We start from the raw sequence: 23,576 nt of genomic DNA, 5'->3' as shown, positions 1-23,576 counted from the left end.
ATTTTTGGCCTCCAAGCCTCCTAAAGGCTATGCATGCCCTTTTTATGACAAAAAACGGGCCCATTTTTGTGAAAAATGAGCCTTTGGGGGGAGGTCTGCAGAGTGCAAAAACTTTTTTTTTTAAATTTGGCTCTTCAAAATCTTGGTGCGACATATACTCCGAAAAATACGGTAGTTGATACCGACATTTTATTTATTAGCTTCCCTCCTCCCCCCACCATCATCTAGGCAAGACACTCAGCTCTGCAAAATTTACTCATAAATTCTTTTTCCTCTACGCTTCAAAATAATAATTAGAGATGAATTTATGATAAATTTTAGTTCAATTAGGTGAAGAATGTATAGTCAATTTTAGTTTAACCCCCCTAAAATTACATACATAGAAGGCTGCTGGCAGAGGTTTGCTTTGGGCTTGTATATCTCAGAAAAACCTGAAGTAATCAGGCTCCATTTTCTACCCTGTTTAAACATCATTATATAAAGCAGGGGTGTCCAAGCTTGGCAACTTTAAGACTTGTGGACTTCAACTCCCAGAATTCCCCAGCCAGCAGAGAATTCTGGGAGTTGAAGTCCACAAGTCTTAAAGTTGCCAACTTTGGACACCCCTGATATAAAGCATCGAAAAGAAATTTTGAAATATTGTAGCTCAGGTGATACAACATGAAGTGACACCGACAAATATATATTTTTGTCCTTTTATTGAAGATAAGTTAAATCTAAGCATCAAATATTTTCCAAAATTTAAAAATATTTTATCAAATACTTAAAATGGCAGTTTTAAAATTTTCAAAGACCTTTGTTCATATATATTTAAAAATGCCTTATAAGGAGTTACTTCTAATGCCAGAAACTCAGTGACACATCAGCAGTTTTTCCATATAATAGAAAAAATGAATATTTCTATGAAAGTAACCAACAAAGAGATATTTATGATAGATCAGAAGTGACAAGTGCAAAGCTTCCAGGCAGATTGCATTGATTTAGATAGAAGATTCTCAATACTGAATTTGGAATATTAACAAAAGATGTGCTACCCCTTTGCAAAAATGTTTACAACTGCATCAAACGGAAGGATTTTCCTCCCGACTTAAAAATTAGTTTCAAAGGAATATTCATAGGAACCTGACTCTTCCCCAGAGCCATCTGCGGATTCTGCAGAACTGTCTTCTGTAAAACACTCATATTTCACTTTTATTGGCAGCTCCAGGTTCCAGGTAATACGCATATGACAGGAAAGATCCTGTAAAAATAATCATTGACAGGAGTAAGTCTACTTGGAGGAAAGCCATTGATTTCAGTAATATTTCAGAGTATCTATCTGTTGGCTGCAATCCTAAACTTAATTCCTTGGGCATAAACCTTACTGCATTTAGCAGGATTTACTTTGGAATGAGCATGCATAGAATTGTCTAATAAACTATTTTTATACATTTCTTCCCTGATCGTAATGGCCTTGCAAAATAGTTTGGAATGATTATTATATAGTCACTGGACTTAATTCATTTAATAAAACAATACTGCTAAAATAAAATAAAAGGCTCAGTATTTTATAAAAACAAAACTGTTGAGCACTGAAGCGTCCATACCGTTGAGACATCACTGCCCATCAAAACGGTGCAGTCAAATTCAAATGTGTCACCATGTTCCTGGGCAGGAAGGAATAAAAAAAGGTTGGAATAAAGAAAGCTGGACAAGATAATGATATTTTAAAGAGCATCTTTTTAGGATTCACGCACTATGTGCCTGCTGAGATAAGTGGTTTTTTTGAGTGTGCAGAATGCCTTATACCCATGATGGTGAATCTATGGCACGTGTGCCAAAGGTGTCACGCAGTGCCCTCTCTGATGGCACGCGAATCTTCTCCCCCATTCAGCTCCGCTGCGCATGCACATGTGCCTCCCACTGGCCAGCTGGTCTTCGGGTCTCTGCCACACATGCGCTGAGGGGCACATGCGGCAGGGGGGGTCATGCACATGCACATAGGAGGGATGGGTGCGTGGGGAGGTAGTGCACGCATTGCATTTTGGGGGATTCGGGTGCATGCGCTTACGCATGCACTAGTGCACTCAGTTCAGAAAAGGTTAGCCATCACTAGCTTATGCTCGTTGGATGTTTCCTGACATTTTAGTAAAACCATCTTTTCTTTACAATGTCCCATACTACAGAAGTTGTACTCCAGAGATTCTGCCAAATCATCTCGAGTGGGCTATGGGTTTGGCAGTACTTGAACCCTGGATCATTTTGGTTTTTCCAGGTATGGGCCAGAACAAAACCCAGAGCGTCTTAAGGAGCAAGTAGGGTTGGTACCTTCCCTCTTTTTCCACAGATTCTGAGTTTGCACCATCATTCTCTTCAGGACTTTCTAGCTTTGTCTCTCTCTTAATGTTCTGCTTCAAGCTAAAAACATTGGCAGCTAAGGAAGGCTGCCCTAGAGAGCTTGAGGGAGAAGGAGAAGAGTCGGTGAGTATGCTATGTTATGCATGAAGCCAAGGACATTAACAGTAGCTATCTAACTGGCCCATCACCAACTCATAAACCTTCCCAGCATCTTCTTTTCCTTACCTTACCCCTCCTCTTCACTGTCAGTATCTTTCGCTTTTTCAAAATATGTGTTTCAAGGAACATAGGATCATAGGGCTGGAAGGGCAATTGAAGGCCTTCTGGTCCAACCCCCTAGTCAAGGTAGGAGACCTTATACCGTCCTGGTCAATCAGTTGTCCAATCTAGTCTTGAAAACCTTGGTATTAAATCTGAACCAGGCCAGAGATTAAAATTATGAAGCCTTTGTACTTAATAAGCCACCAATGTCTTAGAAAATGAATTTCTAATCTCTGATTAGTTCTTAGTCATACAAATAATTATTCTACATTTTTCATTTCGGTGTTTATTTAACAGGAGTTTTTTTCCTGGAACACATTGAACCACAAACCTAACACACAGGTTCACCTTAAACATGGTAGGCTAAAATGTGATTGTTGTTCAGTGTTAACTACTGATTAATTTGGCCGGTGGTTCTTAAGTATAGCTTTTCATGTCACAACAAAAACTTACGGTTCTCTTTGCATCTTTGATTTCCTTCATGACGTAACCCACATATTCACTTGATTGCTTCCATGCAATGTAACTGCTGCCAATGTTGGCGAAATATTTTAATTCATCTGCTGAGGCTGTGACTGCAGGGGTGAAGGAGGAAACAAAAGAGAGAGAAACTAATAAAGGAGGCAATATTTCTATAAATAAGCTCACCTTATTAGGAGTTGAGCTAGATTTGAGGGGGTTGTTTCCTGTTTTATGCAGGCTCAAGGTTTTCTCATGCAGAGTCAAAAGATAATTTTTATCAGCAAACATTAATACGTTTTATTAAGAGGCAGACGTGCTACATCTGATTTGCAAACACCCACTCATCCCTTTGATGAAGTTGGAGATACATCTTGATTAGCATTTATATCATCTCCAATTAGTGTCATCTTTGCAAAACTCCAATGGAAAAGTGAATTTTTTTAAAAAAAAAATCAGAACTCTTCATTCTTACAATACAATACAATAGTAGAGTTGGAAGGGACCTTGGAGGTCTTCTAGTCCAACCGCCTGCCTAGGCAGGAAACCCTATACCGTTTCAGACAGATGACTATCCAACATCTTCTTAAAGACTTCCAGTGTTGGGGCATTCACAACTTCTGGAGGCAAACTATTCCACTGATTAATTGTTCTAACTGTCAGGATATTTCTCCTCAGTTCTAAGTTGCTTCTCTCCTTGATTAGTTTCCACCCATTGCTTCTTGTTCTACCCTCAGGTGCCTTGGAGAATAGTTTGACTCCCTCTTCTTTGTGGCAACCCCTGAGATATTGGAACACTGCTATCATGTCTCCCCTAGTCCTTCTTTCTCTTAAACTAAACATACCCAGTTCCTGCAACCGTTCTTCATATGTTTTGGTCTCCAGTCCCCTAATCATCTTTGTTGCTCTTCTCTGCACTCGTTCTAGAGTCTCTTTTGTAGTATTCAAAGTACTACACACATAGATTTGGTTGCATCCCTATATGTGTGTTGTTTTTAAAAGGCTAGACTGCTAATCAAATTAATAACAAAGGACAGGCAGTCCTTGACTTAAAACCAGTCACTTAGCAACTGTTCAATCTTAAATAGAGCCTCTCCAAAGCTATTTACGACCCAATCCCAAAGTTACGTTCATTACAGAATCCTGTGGTTGTTCACCATTACAACTGACTGCATAGATGCAGCAACCTCCCCCCACCATATTCCATGACCCCATCCTGGCGTGGCAGGTCCCCAAAGGCATTGGGCCTGTTTCGCTACCCCGTTCGTGCTGCTCCCCATCCTCCATCACTGATCACTCACCTTTTTGAAGATCTCCAGAGCTGAGGGAAGGACAGGCCATTCCATTGCTGGCCACGTGGCCGGCTAAGTGGCCGGCTTTTTCTGAGTGAGGCTCGCAAGGTTAAGGCTAGCGTTAGTGAAGAAAACCAAGAGCGTCAGGCCTGCAGCCATATTCCTCTTGGATCTTTGGCCTGCCACACTTTCTATTATTCCACTATGCCTTTTTCTATTGTGGGAAAATGGGAGGGGGGATTGTATGGAGTTACTCAATGTGTAACCAAAACAAAATTCCTTCTAGAAAGCCAAGGTAATCCTTTGTCTCTGCACTTCTGCACCTGACCGGAACTGGATGGGTGGGACTGCCAGCATGGCAGTGGGAGATTGGACCATATGATGGACTTGTGGGCGTGGGGGCAAGATCTTCAACTAGGTGGGGAAAACCTGGAAGCTTTCAGATTCAGGTTTTCCCAAATGTGCCAACATGGATCTCTAAATAAATTGGAACTTTGAGCAATACTTTGCCTTGGAGTCTGATTTACTTTTGGATGCTATTTGGAATCCTGACAAAGACTTTTGCCGGCATTATTTTTCACTCAGAAAAAAAGTATTGCTTGTGGGATTGTGCCACATGGCCCAGGAACAGACTGGCCTGTCCTCCTTCCCCAGCTCAATCTTCTCCCCTCTGGAGATCTTCAAAAGATAGCTGAACAATTGATGACAGAGGATGGGGAGGAGGAGGAGCAAATGGTTGTAGGGACCCTGAGGGATGGGAAATGGAGCATTGGTTATATCAAAGGGTAGGGAAAGGCCTTGGGAGACCACAGGTGGGTTGGCTTGTGCCAGCACTAGTCTTCTCAGGGCCCCCCCACCCGAGGCACCCCAGGCCTTAATACACTCATATTTATTTAACAAATACACTGGGGGAAACGAGGATTGGGGTCATTAAGTGAGACCGTTTACTTAATGGCCCTCCTGACTCCTGACCATAATGGGCAGGTTCCATTATAGTCATAGCTCAAACGCTACCTGTATTCAGCTTTTGGATATTTACATTTGCCAAACCAACACTGAAAGGAAGGGAGCATCGTAAATCTAGAACCTGTTGCCTGGTTTTACACAACACAAGTAAGTTAAAGATATAACATGCTAAATTTGGTTAGTTTTAATGTTGCCTCAATTCCCCCCACCCACCCCAGCTTTGTGCCTTCTGCAAAACCAGATCATTGGGTAAGTTCATTGCTCAATGTATTGTGCGAATCTAAAAATTGGTTAATTAGGAGAGAGGCATGTAGCCCTGGGCGGTTATGAAAAAGATTCCCCGTCCAGGATGTACCTTTAAGCTTTGTAAATAGGTTGTAGTCGTCCTTCTTGATTTGGTCTGCATCTCTGTTGTCTGTGCAACTGATTTCAATCATTGGCTTAGACGTTTTCTTCTGGTAGAGTACAATTGCACTGCATTTTCCTAGGTTTTGCTTTAAAACAAAAGAAAATAACATATGGGGTTGTTTTCTTCCAAACCTCCTTGCTATATTATCCTTACCTAGCTCTAGCAGCAGACTATGAAAACGAAAAAAACTGTTTATGGAATGGGCAATGCCACTTCTAAGGCGGAAAACCACTTGAGGTGCAATGGAAGCGAATGTTGCAAATGTTGCAGGGAGAAAAAAAGCATCAGTATTTATATTATCACTGCTCTGACTCAGAAGTCCTTTTCACTGCTATTTTCTAAAACACACCTGGGATAAATATTCCTCTGCTGTAGGCATAGAAGCTATTGCCAGGGGCAACCAGGAGGTCTATTTACACTTTATCTCTTCCAAAAAGATCCCAAAGATAAGGGAAATTCAAGCATGATGCAGTGAGAAAAATGTAACTTGATCAGAGATAGATACAATGAAAGGAAGGTAAGCTTTCATGGAATTAAATCCTACAACTTCTCCACTTGCAATCCCTTATTTCAGGGAATCAAACATTGCTCTAGCAGTACTCCCATAGGCATTGAATGGAGGCATCTAAGTAGGTGTAAATCACTGCTGCTTGGTACTGCACTACTTTGACCAGCAGTGACACAGAATGTGGGTAGACATGCCTTCTGCCCCTTGGATTGGGAGTGAGGGGCAATGCAAAGTCTTTATTTATCCCACAACTCCCAGTTTTCTGGGTGTCTCAGGACCCAATGGAGTGCTAATGATACCCAGCATCACATCTCTACCCTTGGCTTGACCAAATGATTCATTGGAGGGCCTCCTTAGTGGTTAGAGGCTATGGGAATCTGGATGGGGAGGGGCAGGTTCTTCTCCATCCTAGCAAGACTGTGGCAATGCATATTAAGGTCCCATGTAGTCAAGGATTTGCCATCTCTTGTTCTGGATGAGGTTCCACTGCCTGAAAGAGAACTGATTGCACTTTCTGAGTATCCTCCTAAACTGGCAGCTCCTGCTTAAGGAATAGCTGCCATCCAGCCAGGAAGGTTCTTGCACAACTTCATCTGATTTATCCTTTCTTAGCCCCAGAGTTTCTGCTCCAAATCACCTCTCAAATGGATGACTTCAATGCACTCCATGCAGCGCTGCTGCAGTTGGTGCAGATGTTGCAATATAGACAGCTATGCCTATGTATGAACCTGTTAAAGCTCTGCTCCGTGAGCTACAGTGCTTGCCAATGTGCTTCTAGTTACACATGTGCTGGTTGTCATGAACAGAACCTTCCAGGGGTACAGAGTTAGGTTATTTGTGGGAACACTTCTCCCCCACTTGTGTCTTCTCACCCTATTCGATCCAATAGAAGAGGCATTCTGTAGGTCCTGTCATTGAAAAATGTTATCTTTGGAGAAGACCATTCCTCCCAAGATTAGATTTTTCTCAACCTTGTCAGGTTTTCATGTGGCCCTTAAGACATGGTTGTATTCTCAAACATGGGATTGGAGTGGGGCAGTGGTGGGATTCATTTTTTTTACTGTGGATGTGGCTTGGTGGGCATGGCAGGGGAAGGATACTATAAAATCTCCATTCCCTCTCCCCTCTAGGGGAAGATTACCGCAAAATTCCCATTCCCTACCGATCAGCTGGGACTCGGGAGGCAGAGAATAGAAGGGGGTGATGCCAGTCAGAAGTGGTATTTACCAGTTCTCTGAACTACTCAAACTTTCCGCTACTGGTTCTCCAGAACTGGTCAGAACCTGCTGAATACCACCTGTGAAGTGGGGGTGAAAACCTGGATTGCACTACACGGTGTACATTGATTTAGTTTCTCAGCTGCTGCTTGTATTGTTGTGCTTTATTTATTTATCAAGCTTGTATGTCTCCCATCACCCCAGAGGCAGAGGTGAAATTCGAATTTTTTACTACCGACTCTATGGGTGTGGCTTGGTGGGTGTGGCAGGGGAAAGATAATGCAATATCCCCATTCCCTGCCCACTCCTGGGGGAAGGATATTGCAAAATCTCCATTCCCTCCCCACTCTGGGGCCAGCCAGAGGTGGTATTTGCCGGTTCTCCAAACTACTCAAAATTTCCACTACCGGTTCTCCAGAACCTGTCAGAACCTGCTGAATTTCACCCCCGCCCAGAGGCAACTCTAGGAGGCTTACAGCCATTGGATAAAATGGAGAATAAAACAATAAATAAAGATCTTAAATTTAAAAAATTGAATGAAAATAAAACTAAGCAGGATGGAGAGCTAGGGCACAGATAGGAGAAGGGGTGTTTTCTACTCCATTAGCCTCCTCCAAAATGTCACATTCCCATTAGGGCCACAGGCCAGCTGGTAGATCCAGGTTTGTCAAGCTCATTTGGAAGGCCAAAAGGGCGGGAGCGGATCTTACCCAGGAGGCAAGACGTTCCAAAAGGCGGAAGCCACAGCAGAAAAGACTCTTCTTCTGCATCCTGCCAGCTGAAATGCCTCAGCTGATGGCATCCACAGGCTGCTCCTTCTGCTGGCATGAATGGGGTAGGCTAACCTCATTGGGGTGAATAGATTTCTCAGATAGCCTGAACCCATGCCATGAAGGCTTTTTAAAAAAAATATCATGTGTTTTGCATTGTTTTTACATAGTGTGAGCTGCCCAGAGTTGCTATATGAGATGTGTGGCTATATAAATGGAATGAATGGATGGATGGATTTTGCTCAGCCATACAATGAGGAACTCACTCTATCTAAGCACTCTACAGAATTTGTTAGATAGGATGCTGAAGAAGGCAGATATCACGGTTCGTTTCCGGTGAATTGATGCCAGGAAAAAAAACTTGTTACTGAAATTGTTCTACAGAAAGTAGAACAATCCACTTACCCCAGTTTGAATGTGTTTTGTATAAAACCGCACGGAGTACTCATGTCCAACTCCTGGAATATTCTGCAAGACATATAAGCCCTATGTTAGACTTTAACAATATATATGGCACACACCACACAAACATCTTTTAAAGCGGCAGATCATTAAAACACTATATAGCATTTATGCAGTAGTCCTGTTTCTGTCGTTTCAGGAATGTTAGCAAAACTGTATGTGGTTGGGATACAACAAGTCTTTTCTGCTTTGTGCCTATCATCCTAAAAAAAAAGTTATTTCAGGATTCTCAAACAAGTCCCGCATTAATTTTATAATGAAGTTCAAATGATGAATATTCAACATAAGCACTTACTGCCATCTAATGAATAGCCATCGTGCATTTGTTCCCTACTAGCTTTCCCTTCTGACAAATTCCTGGAACTTTGTACTCAAAGAAGTGATCTCATTTTTACAGACTAATATACTGTAATATTTAGGGTTGCTTAAGCATTAGAGTACAGATAGTCCTTGACGTATAACTGCAATTGGACCTGATTTCTGTCCAGAAGTCATTATTACGGTAACTCATGCACCCATGTAACCAGATCTGATTTTATGTCATTTTTATAGCAGTTGTTAAGTGAATGATTGCAGGCATACATTTGCATGAATGGAGATTTTTTTGCCAGAAGCCAGGAAAAAACATAGCAAATTGGAGTCACGTGGTTGTGAGATGCTGCAACCGGTTGTAAAAATGAGCCAGTTGCCATGTATCCAAATACAATCATGCATATTTGGGCACTTGGGGGGGGGGCATTTGTGTGGCATGACAGGATGGCCAGAAGTGCTTTAGTACCATAAAGCTCCCATTCCAGGCCTGTTGCAATTTTGAGCAGTTGTTTATATTAACCAACCAGTTGTAAGTAGATGACTACCTGTATTGCCAAATGCAGCCAAGAGCTGTTAATTTTTTGCAAGAGTTAGTAACAGGGATTAGCAGCTAACTCTGCCCATAGCCTGGAGTTCGATCCTGATGGGTTCAAGATTGACCCATCCTTCCCAGGTCAGTAAAATGAGGACCCAGATTATTGGGGGCAATATGCTGACATTGTAAACTGCCTAGAGAGTGCTGTAAAGTACTATGGGGTGGTATATAAGTGCTATTGCTATCTTGGAAACATACATCTGGAAGAAAGTAGTCAAGTGACTGAATCTAGCTGTTTTGCTTAGTGCAGGAAAGCCAGAGTGATGACTGTCTAGCATTCTTGAGGATATCTGTAGAAGGGAAGTCTATGATGATCTCAATCCCACTGTCATATTGCTCTGTCAGAAAGTTTTTGCTAAGATCGCATCAGACTGTGCTTTTCTATAACTCAAAATCATTGCACAATTCCAGATGTGCTCTAAAACTGAAGAAAAGGTCTTAGCCGTCTAAGGATCAGCCTTTCAAATATTTGAGTATAATCCTCCCTCCTTTATGCTGAATTGCAACAAGTGTCGATCTCAGAACAGGCTTCTTCAGCGGGAGCCCCATTTTGGAATACAATCTCCAGCAAAGTATTCTCAGTACTGTCCTTACTATGTTTTCTGGAGCCAGCTGTGTTTATTCTCCTCGGCCTTTTAACAACGTTCATCTGCCTGTGATCTTAAAACATTTTATTGCTGCTTTTATTTTCTGTTATAGTTCAATATGCTGATTTTATTTGGGATGGTACATTTGATTTTTTTTTGAACATTTTAATAAATGCTAATTGTTTTAACCTATTGTTTTAAACCATAAATGTAACTTTTATTTAAATAGTTTATTTAAACTTTCTTTAAACAGAAAGTGTATATAAATATTTTAAATAAACAGTCCTCCCTCAATTATCCTTTCTCCAGGCTAAACCATTTCTTCAATCTCTGTTCAGGGAGGGTTATATTTTTGTCGCCTAATAATCTTCCATACTCTTTTCCTAATCTGATCCAAATTTCTCTGAATTCTTCCTAAAGTGCAGTACTAGATCTGGGTGCGATATTTCACATATCATGATGACCAAAGCAGAATGGTTACTTTTCATTATTAAACTCTAGTTGATGGTTGAAATAGAAAATACTGAGGAGTGAATTCAGGATTGATCACTGCAGCAATTGTTTGAAATGAAAATGGTGTTTGTAAAATATTCAGTCCTGCCTTTTCATATAACTAATAAAAACTTTAGGATTCTCACCCCTGCTTCATGTGACAGTCCTGTTGTGTATATTCTAAACAGTACACACAAGTGGAAGAGTTGCTTTTGAAAATTAAAAATGTAAATGTCAGGCCTGGAAGCTATCTTGGGCATTGGATCTTCCCACATTTAGTGTTGTGGGAAACTGGGAGGGGGAGATTGTATGGAGCTGGGGAGAGATATATAGTCATAATAACATTCCTTTCTCCCAGAGTCAAGGACAATCCACCCTGCACTTGGAGGGGTGTGACTGGGTGGCATCTCCAGTTGGGACAGTGCTTTGATTGGACCATGTGATGGGCATGTAGCTTGTCCTTTCTTTTGGGTGGGGAAAATCTGGAAGCTTTCAGATTTGGGTTTTCCCAAATGTGCCAATATGACATCTCTAATAAAATGGAACTTTGAGGAATGTCAAGCCTCGGAGTCTTCTTTTGTTATGAGTGTTACGTGGAACCCTGACACTCTCAAGTCAAGTTTGTGTCTTGGTGACCCGATCACGAAAGTTTTCTTTCGTTTTTTTCAACTTGTCAATCTCATCTAAACCCTGGAACTTCTATATGGTTTCCTATCTACGTATACCCACATACTGTATGTATCTGCTTAACTTCCAGAGAAAAGTGAAGGAAACTGTTAATGGCAGTTCAGTGGGTTCGGCTTCCGCAATCGGATTTCCTCACAGTGGAAACAATTGAGGGAAACCCTGCCCAGATTAGATAGAAGCAGCCTGTTGCAACAAAATCGGTCCAAAGCCTTGAGTCAACTTAATAGCAATAGCACTTAGACTTATATACCGCTTTACAGTGCTTTGCAACCTTCTCTAGGTGGTTGACAGAGTCAGCCTATTCCCCCAACAATCCGGGTCCTCGTTTTACCGACCTCGGAAGGATGGAAGGCTGAGTCAACCTTCAGCCTGGTGAGATTCGAACTGCCAAATTGCAGTCAGCTGGCAGTCAGCAGTCTAACCACTGGACCACCATGGCTCTTAAACATTAATACAGAGCTATCCAATTTTTTGGCTTGCCTGGGTTGCGCTGAATGAAGAGGGCTTGTCTTGGGCAGCATATAAAATAGATAATGTATATAAATGTTGCTAGAAATCACATAATGATGCTGGAAGTTTATGGTCTTGTGGAGGCTGCATTACTAGCTGTTCAGTGCCATAGGTTGGAAATGCCTAAGTCAGCGATGGCGAACCTTTCTTTGTACCTACGTGCCACTCTGCGTGCTGGAAATGGCATGCAAAACCATCCCGCAAGGAACGTGCAGCCTGGCTGGCCTTTGCGTGTGCTGGAGCGCTGAAACCCAGAAGAGCGTTCCATCGCGCTTGCATGTGGTGGAACCCAAATTTCTGGTTTCTGGCATGGGCCTGACAGACAGCTGTCCATTGTGCATGCACGCAACGGAAACTTGGAAGTTTGGGTGCTCGTGTGCGCATGCGTGCCGGAATGCTGCTCTTCCAGATTTTGGCACTCTCCCCTGCACGAAGGCCAGCGTGTGCACAGGAATCTGAAGAGGAGCCAGCGAGGCTGCGTGGGATGGCACTGCATGCCATAGGTTCACCACCACGGGCCTCTGTTAACACTTTTGTTATTATGACATGAGGTTTTTGATGTTGCTTACATCACACTCATGTTGGAAGCACGGAGCCAGGCTGAAAGGATAAGCCACGGACATCATCGTTGCTTGGGCGACACCTAGTTGGGGGCTCCTTTCATGTACCCTGCAGAAGCTGGAACGAAGGATAGGAGCTCACCCTGCCCCATGACAGGACTCGGGTCTCGAACAAACCCTCGCTACTTGTCAACCCAGTGTCCTAACCACAAAGCCACTGGGCTCCTTGTTTTAAGTCAGTAAATGCACCAAAATAAATCCCAGTAAGTAGTAACCAACAATAACTTTTTTAAACACATGAAATGAGCTGAATAGTATTGTGAATAATTGTTTGGGCAAATCCTTTCCTGGTCAGCCAAGAAACATAAATTAAAGCAAGGCTCAGCAAACAGACATCCACCAAGTTTTTCTATGCCAAGCATATATAAAGGATACAGAACTTTTATAGTTCCCAACAATTTATGCAGAACGTGCATCAAAGAAGCAGTCAAAACTCAACAAGTATTTTGAACCCATAAACTGTAGTGCGTTTACTTTTTGTTTGAAATCAAGGAATAGCATTTTCCTCAGAAGAATAACTTCACTGCACATTGCATTCAAAAGCACACATTTTATATAAAGGAAATTTTAACTAAGATTCTCTTTTAGTTTTGGCCAGCCAGTTGGTTTGTTTTGTAAAACATTTCAGAGATTGCTTACTTTTATCTTTTGTTCTTCTATCAACATAAAAGGTAAAAAGAAAATACCTCAAGGTCTTTGCTGCCTGCTTCAAAAATGTTTCTACAGAGAGTTTATATAATATTATGTAGGTTATTGCAAAATAAGAAAAGATACACAGGCAGAGATTACAACCTGACAGTGATTTTAAATGCAGCATTTCTTTCTTAGCCACCTGCATAAGGTTGGCACTCAGACTTCGATACTTCCATGAAGCTTGATATGAAGGATGAGGAGATACGACTAAAATTCACCACTATTTTTCTGGTTATGGTCATACTGCATTAACCCATAACGAAGTCTGCTTGGTTTGGGGTTGGTATATTTTTTAATCCTAGCAGTAGCGGTTTAAACCATGATTAAACAAACCACAGCTCAACACAATGTGTGAACTTATCTTTCCGCCCTCTGACTTTCAAATGACGTTTTTGGAAGAAACACTAGAGACAATCTGCTCTCTGTCGACATCACAATATTGCTTTACTATAGTTTGTTGAATAAACACAATGTGTTAAATCTAGACAGTTTTATATGTGGTACAGACTTGCTGTCTCTTATTGTTAGGGATATATGTTTATGGAATCCTAAGAAGATAGAGTGCTGATTTATTCTGCTTTTAGGAAAACCTTTTTTTTCCTGGCAGAATGGAGACAGAATAATTATATTAATTACATTCCCACAAACCAAGTTTAATGCTTTAAAGTTTAATTTTTTTCACATGTTCCAAATATTGTCTAATCATCAATTAATCAGCAAAGAAAAAAATGTGACTAACTGGCTGAAAGGCTAGTCACTATTCAGTCTTCTAATTAGTCACTTTCTCAACCTCAGCAATTTTAAGATGTGTGGACTTTAACTCTCAAAATTCCCTAGCCAGCATTTCTGTTAGAATGTGTTAGGCCAACTGTATTAATTAGATTATAACTCCCTTTGGCCAGGGTAGCTGGGAATTCTGAAGTTATAATGGATGGGAAGAGTTGAAATAGTGTGGCCAACCAGGAATGAACTCAGATTTAAGAACATGGTGATCTAGCTTTTAATAAGCTGTGGGAACTGGTCGCAAAGTGGCTTGTCTAGAGCTTGTGGTCACTCACCTAAAAACCTACGGTAAAGCCCACCCATTTAGGATTAAAATAATACGGCCAGAAGGATCTTTTAAATAGGTCAGTAGTATTACCAATGCTTAGTAAGAGTAGAGTTCATAGAGATGAAGCTCAGAATGAGGGAAATGCCATCAGATTGTGTTTATTGCTTCTGGACCAAAGAGAGCAAACCTTCTCTGAACTCATGAAGGCTTATCCATTGGGCAGCAGTAAAGGATGCAGCTGATTTCGAAAAGTCTTAAGATTTTATCTGAGTCTCCAGATTGTTTGGTGGAAAGTCAGCAAGAAACAATCACCCTATCTGCCTTCTTATCTCTAATCTGCTGAAAGCAAAATAGGACTAAGATTTGAAGATTAAATACCTTCAAGAAAAACACCCTTCTCTTTTCCAGTTAAATGAGGGATAGTTATTTGTAAGAGTATCAGTGTAATTATTTTATTTAAATTTATTGGTTACCTAACTCCAGTGGATTGTGGGCAGGTTACAAAACTAGGAAAAACATTAAAAAAACAATGTAGTTTTTAATATCACTGCACATGTTGATGGTAATTTATGCAGTATTTTTTTTGCAAACTGCTGTTAGCATATTTATTCTATTTTGATGCTGTTTTCTTAGCAATATTAGCCACTTAAAAGCTAAACGCGGGACTCAGATTTAAGCATGATTTTCATCAAGTCTCTAAATCTCACGAAGTACTCTTTTTTGCCTTAGCCACATTCATTTCCAAGGATGTTGTTTGCAAAAGGAAGTTTAATGAAAGGACATCACAATGTTCTTTATGTAAGAACTCAATTATTTCAATAAGCAGATGTGCTACTCTCTCCCCATCATCCATGCCTACTCTCTACTTACAGAACCCTTAACACAACACTTACAGTGTTGTTTATAAGACTTGCAAATGAAAAGTCAAACAAAGGCATTTAAGCCCCCCACTGATGAATGGATACAATTCTTATCAAGGGCACTTGAATATTCTCAGTAGTGGATTCAACAAGGCAATCATCAACCCCATGGTTATCTTACATACTAAGGTAAACTAGATGGTAGAAGATAAACATAGTTTTAAAACTGAAGGAAGAAACAACCTGGCTGTGATATGTTGAAGAGACTGCCTGGATAGCTGCAAAGGATCTCAAGCTCTAGTAATAAAAGTCAAGGAGCACAGTAAAAATGTGGGACTGAAATGAACGTTAAAGAATTCAAAGTTAATGGCAACAGATAGAACAACCAGCTTTAGAACTGAAATGGAGATACCAAAATGGTTGATAACTTCTGCTTTTTAGGATCAACCATCAAAGAACATCAACAGAGCTGAAGAAGCCTTTTGGAAGAGAAGTGAAACTTCTGCAAAGAAAATCCAGAAAATCCAGTTGCCTCTTGAAAAAGCATCTTTGGGACAACTATGACCTGGATGACTGAGAATCTCCATAGACATCAAAAGAAAAGAACAAGAAACATTGTCAAGAAATATGCCATGGATATGCCATTTGGTAGACCAGCCATGAAGCCTTGGAAAAGATATTTAAGATGTGCCAAAATTTTACCTACAAAAATCAGAATCATGCAAGTGATGGTATTTTCTGCGACACTCACAGATGCAAATAGAAGTCCGCGTGGAAGCAAAAATTGGACTTTGAAGAAGCCGGATAAGATGAGTATTGGCCATTTTGAACTTTGGTGTTGGAGAAAATTCTTGAGAATACTTGGACAGCTAATAAAACAAATGGATTCTCAGCCCAGAGTTATCAGTAGAGGCATCAAGGACCAGGCTCAAATTATCCTACTTAAGACACACTATGTGAAGATCTCCTTCTCTAGGAAAGGATTTAATGTTTTGAAGAGTGAAAGGAAAGATTATTACATCCAGCAACAATACTATTGAAAAACCTGAAAGACCAAGTTAGGGTCAGATCATCAGGGAGAAAATCCATCTACATGGCAACTAAGAGTCAACACCAACTTGACCTCACATAACCAATCGCAATCTCTAACTGGAAAACTCTTCTTTAACAACAAGCTCCCTCAAGGAGCCAAGAATGAAGTCATTCTTCCTTTGTATTGGGTTGGGGTTGGTGGGATTTGCTGTCACTAGTTCAGCCTCAGCCATACCCCCCCAAAGTGATCTGTCCCCTCCCAATCCTGTGTGTGGGACTCTCATAGTTCCTCAGGGCATCAGGTTGTCAGATTTGCCTTCCCCAAAGAGACATTGAGGCCAGGCTAGTCAGATGCGGCTTGTCTTTTTCATGCAGGCAAACTTTACAAAGACATTTTTACCAAGGAACAAAATTATAAGTTTGAAGGGCTTTGGGAGAACGAGGAAGAGGGAGAGGTGTAAAGAGACAACTTTTTCCTAAGGATGACAGTCTAACTCAGTGGTCAACAACCAGTGGTGTGAAAATTTTGATGGTCTGCAGAAAAATTATTTGCCTTTTTTATATTGCACTAAATACTATTTATCTTTTTTTAAAAAAAAAAATCATATTAGTGGTCCCTGGGATTTAAAATTATGAATTTAGTGTCCCTGAGGTCCAAAACGTTGGTGACCCCTGGTCTAACTAGTTTGTACGCTGCCTCATATGCAGCAATTGTTGAAGCAGCTTTGTTTTCCTTGCAAATTCCTCGAAGAGAATCCAGAACATCAAGAGTTGGAAGAGACCTCAGAGGTCTTCTAGTCCAACCCCCTGCCGAAGCAGGAGAACTGATACCGTTCCTGACAACACGCAGTCTTAGTAAGTAAGTAAGTAAGTAAGTAAGTAAGTAAGTAAGTAAGTAAGTAAGTAAGTAAGTAAGTAATCTCTTAGTAAGAGATACTAAGGCCCCTTTCGCAGCCTCCTCTTGCAATTGTGGTCGGGGGAAAGGGCTGTGGGTAAAGAAGCTGGATAGGGCCAGTGGGAAATACCGTGCCGGGAGGATTTCCTTCCCGCAACCATTAGATCCAAGGCGGGAACTTGGACTCTTTTTTCCCCTTACCTACCCTGACCGAGGTCTTCGCGAGGTGCACGACTCTCCGGAGATAACTGGGCGAGCCCTGCTGGTAGTTGAGATACTGGACGGCCGTCTGGGCGACCCGCAAGAATTGCAACTGGGAGGCATCGAGTCTGCCCTGCGAAAGAGGCAGCAGCAGCCCGGCGCTCGGTCGAGCCGAGCAGAGGGCGGGCAACAGCAGCAGGAGAACGACCGGCGCCATCCGAGGCATCCTAGCGACGAGACAGGGTGACGGGCGGACGCGGAGTTGGACAGGCGCCGACGCCACCCGGATTCAAGTAGCGCCCCAGAGGGTCGGCCCCTCCTTGGCCAGCCTCCAGTCCCGGCGAGGAGGCGCCCTTCTGGGTAGCGCCCACTCCTTCCTCTGGCCCTTTCGCTGCTGCTCCTATCCCGAGCCAAACCGAGGTCGGCTCTCCACCCACGGGAGATCATCCCCATTTCCCATTCCCCCCCCCTACACACACGCACCAGGAATGGAGAAGATCGGCTGAGGCAGTGAGCTTTAATTTGCTCAGCTGACTTCCCCAGCCAGTTGTTGTCCAGATGTGTGAAATTTGTACCGCCGGGGGTACATCACATGGTAACTATCAACTACCATAATCACGCATTGATATTAGCTAATTGGCTAATGAACTGTCTGCAAGAAAACCACCAAGCTCACAGTATAGAATGGCCTTTATTGTCATTGTACAAAATAAATGCAATGGAATTGGTTAATTGAGTATACCAAGGATCCCACAATTCAATCCTGAACTCCCGAGTCCCTTTGGGGAGAGGGGGCGGTCTATAAATTCAATAAAATTAATTAATTAATTACAGAGAATCTGCTCCATAAATGCATAAATGATACCTGTAAAAATATAGTAAAAATTGGAGCCTAATTATGGGCCACACATAATTGCATAACTGCCTGGTTCTAGTGTCCATCTTTTCATTCCCCCCTCCCCCCTCCCCAGGAAAACTTTACAACTTCAAATAGGCCTTCATTTTCTCTCCTCTTTTCTGTTTTCCTCCAGGTTGATTACAGGAAGCCCTCGAGTTACGACCACAATTGAGCCCAAAGTTTAGGTGGCTCAAACATTTGGTTAAGTGAGTATGCCCCAGTTTTATCAGTTTTCTTGCCCCAGTTGTTAAGCGAATCGTTGCATTTGTTAAGTTAGTAAGACGGCTGTTAAGTGAATCTGGCTTCCGCATTGATTTTTGCTTGTGGGAAGGTCGCAAAAGCTGATCGCACGATCCCAGGATACTGCAACAGTCATAAATATGAACCGGTTGCCAAGCATCTGGATTTTGATCACATGATCAGGGGATGCTACAAAGGTCCTAAGTGTGGAAAATGGTCATAAGTCACTTTTTTCAGACCCATTGTGACTTTGAACGGTCACTAAATGAACTGTTGTAAGTTGAGGACCACCTGTATTAGGATTTGTATCACGCAGGCAAATCACCTGTTCAGACTAGATTTGGCATTTTTATCCACTTATTCAGTCCTTCCCAAGGATGATGACAAATGATGATGATTTAAAATCCAGTTTCAAATAAAACCCAGCTGAGGTTCTCTAGTGTATCTAATGTATTATAGATTTATGCAAGATTACTGGTTGTGCAGTTGATTTTCAGTTGATTTCCTAATGACCTTTTTCAACTGATTATATATAATTGGACCAGATAGTCTGATAGTGTATTGTATACAGTGTGTTGTATTTGTTGTATCAAAAGCTGTTTTCTGTTTGGCAAAAAATCATAACCATTTTATCCTCAAAGTGCCTCACAGTCTCATCACAGCTGGTCTTTGAAGACTTCAACAATTACTTTTCTGGAGCAGTTTGACTATAAGTTTCCTTCATTCTCAGAAAAATACTCAACAATATTATGACAAGCAGTTTATCCCATAATGGCTAGCACATGTTTTTCTTATTCTGCAGAAATTACTTGGTTAAAATCCAACATTTTCATACTTTCTTCATCATTTCGTAACTGGATTCTGCGGAATAATGTTTTTTCAATGTCTTCTTCCTTGCTTTTAAAGTCATTCATAACTTCTTTCCAAGATGCCTGTTTTTCTTTCTACTGATTACCAACAGAATCAAAATTTTCTTCTAATTTGCTAAAGAACAGACATTAATCCATCTTTGAAGGATAGCTTACATATTTTTAAACATAAAATATGTTATAACTAAAGAGACCTTTCATTTTCAAAACGACTACACTTTTGAATAACAAATGCTGGAAATAAAGAACAGAGCAATGGTGTTAAATATAGTAGTGTGTTTGTGGACATTCCAACTATATTTCATTGTTACATTTAAAAAGAAAGACTTCGAGAAGAATGGAATGGAATGGAACGGAATGGAATAGAATAAATAGAAAATAGAATTTACTTACTCATGCTGTTCTTCAAATGTTCCTCAAATGATCATGTAAACAGCCAGTTTTTATGAGACAACTTGTACAAATTCCGGTCCAAGAACAACAATATTTCTGAATTTAGTGTCATTTTAATGATGCAACACTTCAACTGCTTATGTGGATTATAAGAACATCCATTCTAAGACTGAAAAATATATTGGCGTCTACATGCAAAAGGATTCATAAAACAGGCAGAAGGATCTTGGGGACAAGGAGAGCCCCAGCATTTATTAGAACATCACATTGATCAGATAGCACATATTAAAAAAAAGATTACTCAGAGTTCCAGGAAGATCTCTTTAAACTGGATGAATCAGCTTTCAAATAGCATTTACTATTCTAAGTAATGTATCTTACATGAAAACTCTGGATGATTTATTCAATGATCTCAATGATTTGTTTTCCACAGTATTCTTAGGAATGTCATCCAACTATCTTCTTCTAAATTCACATTTTGCTTCCGTAGTGAGTAACAGAGAATATTTTGAAAACATTTTTAACAGGGAGCTTTTATTTAGCTGAGTGTGGGCAACGTCCCTTTGCAAACTGCACTTACTTATCTAAAATTACACACATTCCATATACATCATTGGAGCAGACACATATTGAAGATTGTATAATGTTGAGCCATAGGAGTTTAAAGAACATCTGTTAGCCCCACCCCACTTTTTAATATTGTCATTGCATAATTTAATAAATTTAAAAAAAGAAAAGAAAACCAAGTTCTCACTTCAGGATGCCTCATTAAGATTTTGAAATCACTAAAAAAAGGTTCCAGTAGAAAGAAGATAAGAGGAAACTAAGGGAAAGGGGAAGGACCAGGGGATCTTTTAACCCACATGGTTTAAGATCAGTGAGAGACAGGAACTCACAAAGATTATCCTCTTTACTACAGAGATCAAATGAACTAGACTTTCAGAAGTACAAAAAATTCTGTTGTGTCAAGATTCTTTCAAATTCAGCACCGGAAGAATCAGGAAAAGTTAGTTGTGTGTACATAACATCTGTGCAATACAATTAACTGATAAGTTATCCTTATCGGAGAGCACTTGGTGATTGCGAGTCAGTGTTGACTCTTGACTCTTGGCAATTGTCTTGACAAGTCCCTGCAGTTTTCTTGACAAGATTACGAAAGTGGTTTTCCATATTGTAAGGCTAAAGAGAGAATGACTGTTCCAAGCTCACCAGCTGGGTTTATGCCTAAAATGGAACTAGAACTCACGGTCTTCTGGTTCTAGGCTGATACCTTAACGACAACACCAAACTGGGTGTCTCTGTTCCCCTTGTGTAAGCAATAGAGAAGGATGGAACTACTGTAACAGACAATAAAGCTCACTTTGCCCCCTCCTTTACTTGACGTTTGTCTTGCCTGAATTTCAGTAGCAAAGGAGCTTCCCCTGTGATTTTTTTCTCAAGCTGGTATGAAGACTTTCCTTTTAACTGCCTAGTTTGTTAAATATGAACTTTTTTTTGTGAACATCCCACTTGGCATGGGACAATCTAGCCCCAAAACACCTACCTACCTCCAACCGAGCCTTTCATCTCATTCTCAACTCATAATGAGATTGGTTTATGTTCCTAATAGGTTTTAAATAAGGTAAAAGGTAATTGTTCCCCTTTGAGAGATGAGACACAGTAGTGAAACAATGGAAGTTTCCTTCTCAGCCTCCTGTTATAGAGAAGATGCTGAATAAAAAAAAAAGAATTGTTAGACTGCTGTGATTGTGTTCTTTTTGATGTTAGGTAAAGGTAAAGGTTCCCCTTTCACATATGTGCTAATCGTTCCTGACCCTAGATGGTAATACTCATCTCCGTTTCAAAGCCGAAGAGTCAGTGCTGTCCGAAGACATCTCTGTGGTCATGTGGCCAGCATGACTAAACACCGAAGATGCATGGAACGCTGTTACCTACCCACCAAAGGTGGTTCCTATTTTTCTACTTGCATTTTTTATGTGCTTTCGAACTGCTAGGTTGGCAAAATCTGGGACAAGTAACGGGAGCTCATTCTGTTACGCAGCACTAGGGATTTGAACCACCAAACTGCCAACCTTTCTGATCGACAAGCTCAGTGTCTTAGCACTGAGCCACCACATCCCTAAGTTTTAAATAGTTTACACTAAATGTTGCATTTCCTGCTTAATTTTGACTCAGATGACCATTTGGATGGTCAGAGATGATGTTGACATAGTCTTTCCTTCTCCTCACTAATAATTGCCCTTCAATATAGTCATTCCTCTGTCAGCTTTTGTCCTCTCCATCAGCAGTTTGTTTCATGAGTTTTGTACCCATCACATATTTTTATTCTTTTAGAGACCAAGGAAGAGGAGAAAGCAGCAGAGCTCCACTCTTTTATTTGAGAAAGAAAAGAGATGCACTTGTGCTTATTTGCTAATTTCCTTGTATTCATCATTTTCAATCAGGTTCTGTTCCTTAAGTAAGAGTGGTGGTTGATTGCTTAGCAGATGGTCAGTTTCAGTTCTCCCTTTGTACAACTTCACTGGTTGCACAATCAAGGCGGATCTGTGTCTTCTTTCTCCAGCTATTTTTGCCCTGGTGTCTCTCCACACACTTCCTTATTTCACAGAATTTGAACTTGGGAGGTCAGTCAAAAAAACTCAGAGAACATCTAGAAACAAATAAAATTATAACTAGTAGCCAGCATGAGTTTGTTAAAAAACAGATCATGCCAAAGCAATCTTATTTCATTCTTTGACAAAGTGACTAAATTGGTAGACCAGCGAAATGCTGTGCGCATAGTATATTTAGACTTCATCAAAATAGACAAAGTAGACATTTCACAAAGTAGTCCACAACCTACTTTTTGGTAAGCTAGAAAAATGTAGGATAGACAGCATCACCACCAAAAAAAATTGTAATTGGCTGACAAACTATACTCAATGAGATGGCACTACATCTACATGTAGGGAAGTAAACAGGGGTTACCACAAGGTTCTCCCTTAGGCCCAGTACACTGCAATATCTTCATAAATGACTTGGATGATGAAATAGAAGGGGAATTTATCAAATTTGCAGATGACACTAAACTGGCAGGAATAGCCAACACCCCAGAAGACAAACTCAGGATCCAAAAGGTTCTAGACAGATTTAAGTAATGGGTCCTAGCCAACAACCTGAAATTTAATATGGAGAAAATCAACTTTTTTTACCTAGGCAGGGAAAACCAAGGTACAAATACAGAGTAGGTGAAACCTGGCTCAAAAATAGTAACTGTGAGAAGGACCTTGGAGTCTTCGTGCATGATCACTTAAACATGAATTAGCAATGTGCAGCCGCTGCCAAAAAAGCTAATACAATCCTTGCTTGTATAATCAGAGGCATAGAATCAAAATCATGTGAAGTATTAGTACTGCTTTATAAAGTAAGACCACACCTGGAATACGGCATCCAGTTTTGGTCACCATATTACGAAAAAGATGTTGAGACTTTGGGGGAAAATATGCAGAGAAGAGCAACTAGAATGATTAAAGGTCTGAAGACTAAAACATATGAAGAACAGCGGCAGGATTTGAGTATGACTACTCTAGAGAAAAGAAGGACTAGTGGGGACATGATAGCAGTATTCCAGTATTTGAGGGGTTGCCACAATTTATTTTCCAAAGCACCAGAGGGCAGGACAAGAAACAATGGGTGGAAACAAATCAAGGAAAGAAGCAACCTGGAATTAAGGAGAAACTTCCTAACAATGAGAACAATTAACCAGTGTAAAAGTTTCCCTTCAGGGGTTGTGTGTGGGTGTGGGAGTAAGACAAACAAAATGGCTTAGAGAAGGCCATTTCAGATTCTGAAACAGATTCATCCCATTTGTCCTGCAGTGCCCTGATTGATGAATGTTTTCCCTCCTGATAGCGACAGAATGAAAGGGGATAGCAGAGGAGAAAGCCAACGATCTACTTGTTATATTTGACACGGTGTTAG

General features: G+C 40.8%; 1 protein-coding gene across 1 annotated transcript; it reads right to left on the bottom strand.

The window, feature by feature from the left end:
• Nucleotides 1-683: 683 nt before the first annotated feature.
• On the bottom strand, nt 684-17,525 carry LOC309393490 (ovocalyxin-32-like). Its single transcript, XM_081955773.1, has 6 exons — nt 17,221-17,525; nt 8,625-8,687; nt 5,671-5,809; nt 3,052-3,173; nt 1,587-1,646; nt 684-1,240 (listed from the first exon to the last, which is right to left on the bottom strand). Exons 1-6 carry the CDS (start codon nt 17,440-17,442, stop codon nt 1,088-1,090), a joined length of 759 nt encoding a protein of 252 aa, XP_081811899.1. The 5' UTR covers nt 17,443-17,525; the 3' UTR covers nt 684-1,087.
• Nucleotides 17,526-23,576: the final 6,051 nt, after the last annotated feature.

This window comes from Natrix helvetica, assembly GCF_964273705.1.
Source record: "Natrix helvetica genome assembly, chromosome: 5".
Taxonomy (NCBI): domain Eukaryota; kingdom Metazoa; phylum Chordata; class Lepidosauria; order Squamata; family Natricidae; genus Natrix; species Natrix helvetica.
This window is presented reverse-complemented; position numbering and strand designations above follow the sequence as displayed.

Excerpts from the sequence above, each read along its gene's own strand:
- LOC309393490 (XM_081955773.1), bottom strand. The coding sequence starts at position 17,442 with ATGCCTCGGATGGCGCCGGTCGTTCTCCTGCTGCTGTTGCCCGCCCTC. Across the intron at positions 8,688-17,220 it reads TCGCGAAGACCTCGGTCAGG|AATATTCCAGGAGTTGGACA; the intron begins GTAGGTAAGGGG and ends TATGTCTTGCAG. Across the intron at positions 1,241-1,586 it reads TGGGCAGTGATGTCTCAACG|GATCTTTCCTGTCATATGCG; the intron begins GTATGGACGCTT and ends TTATTTTTACAG.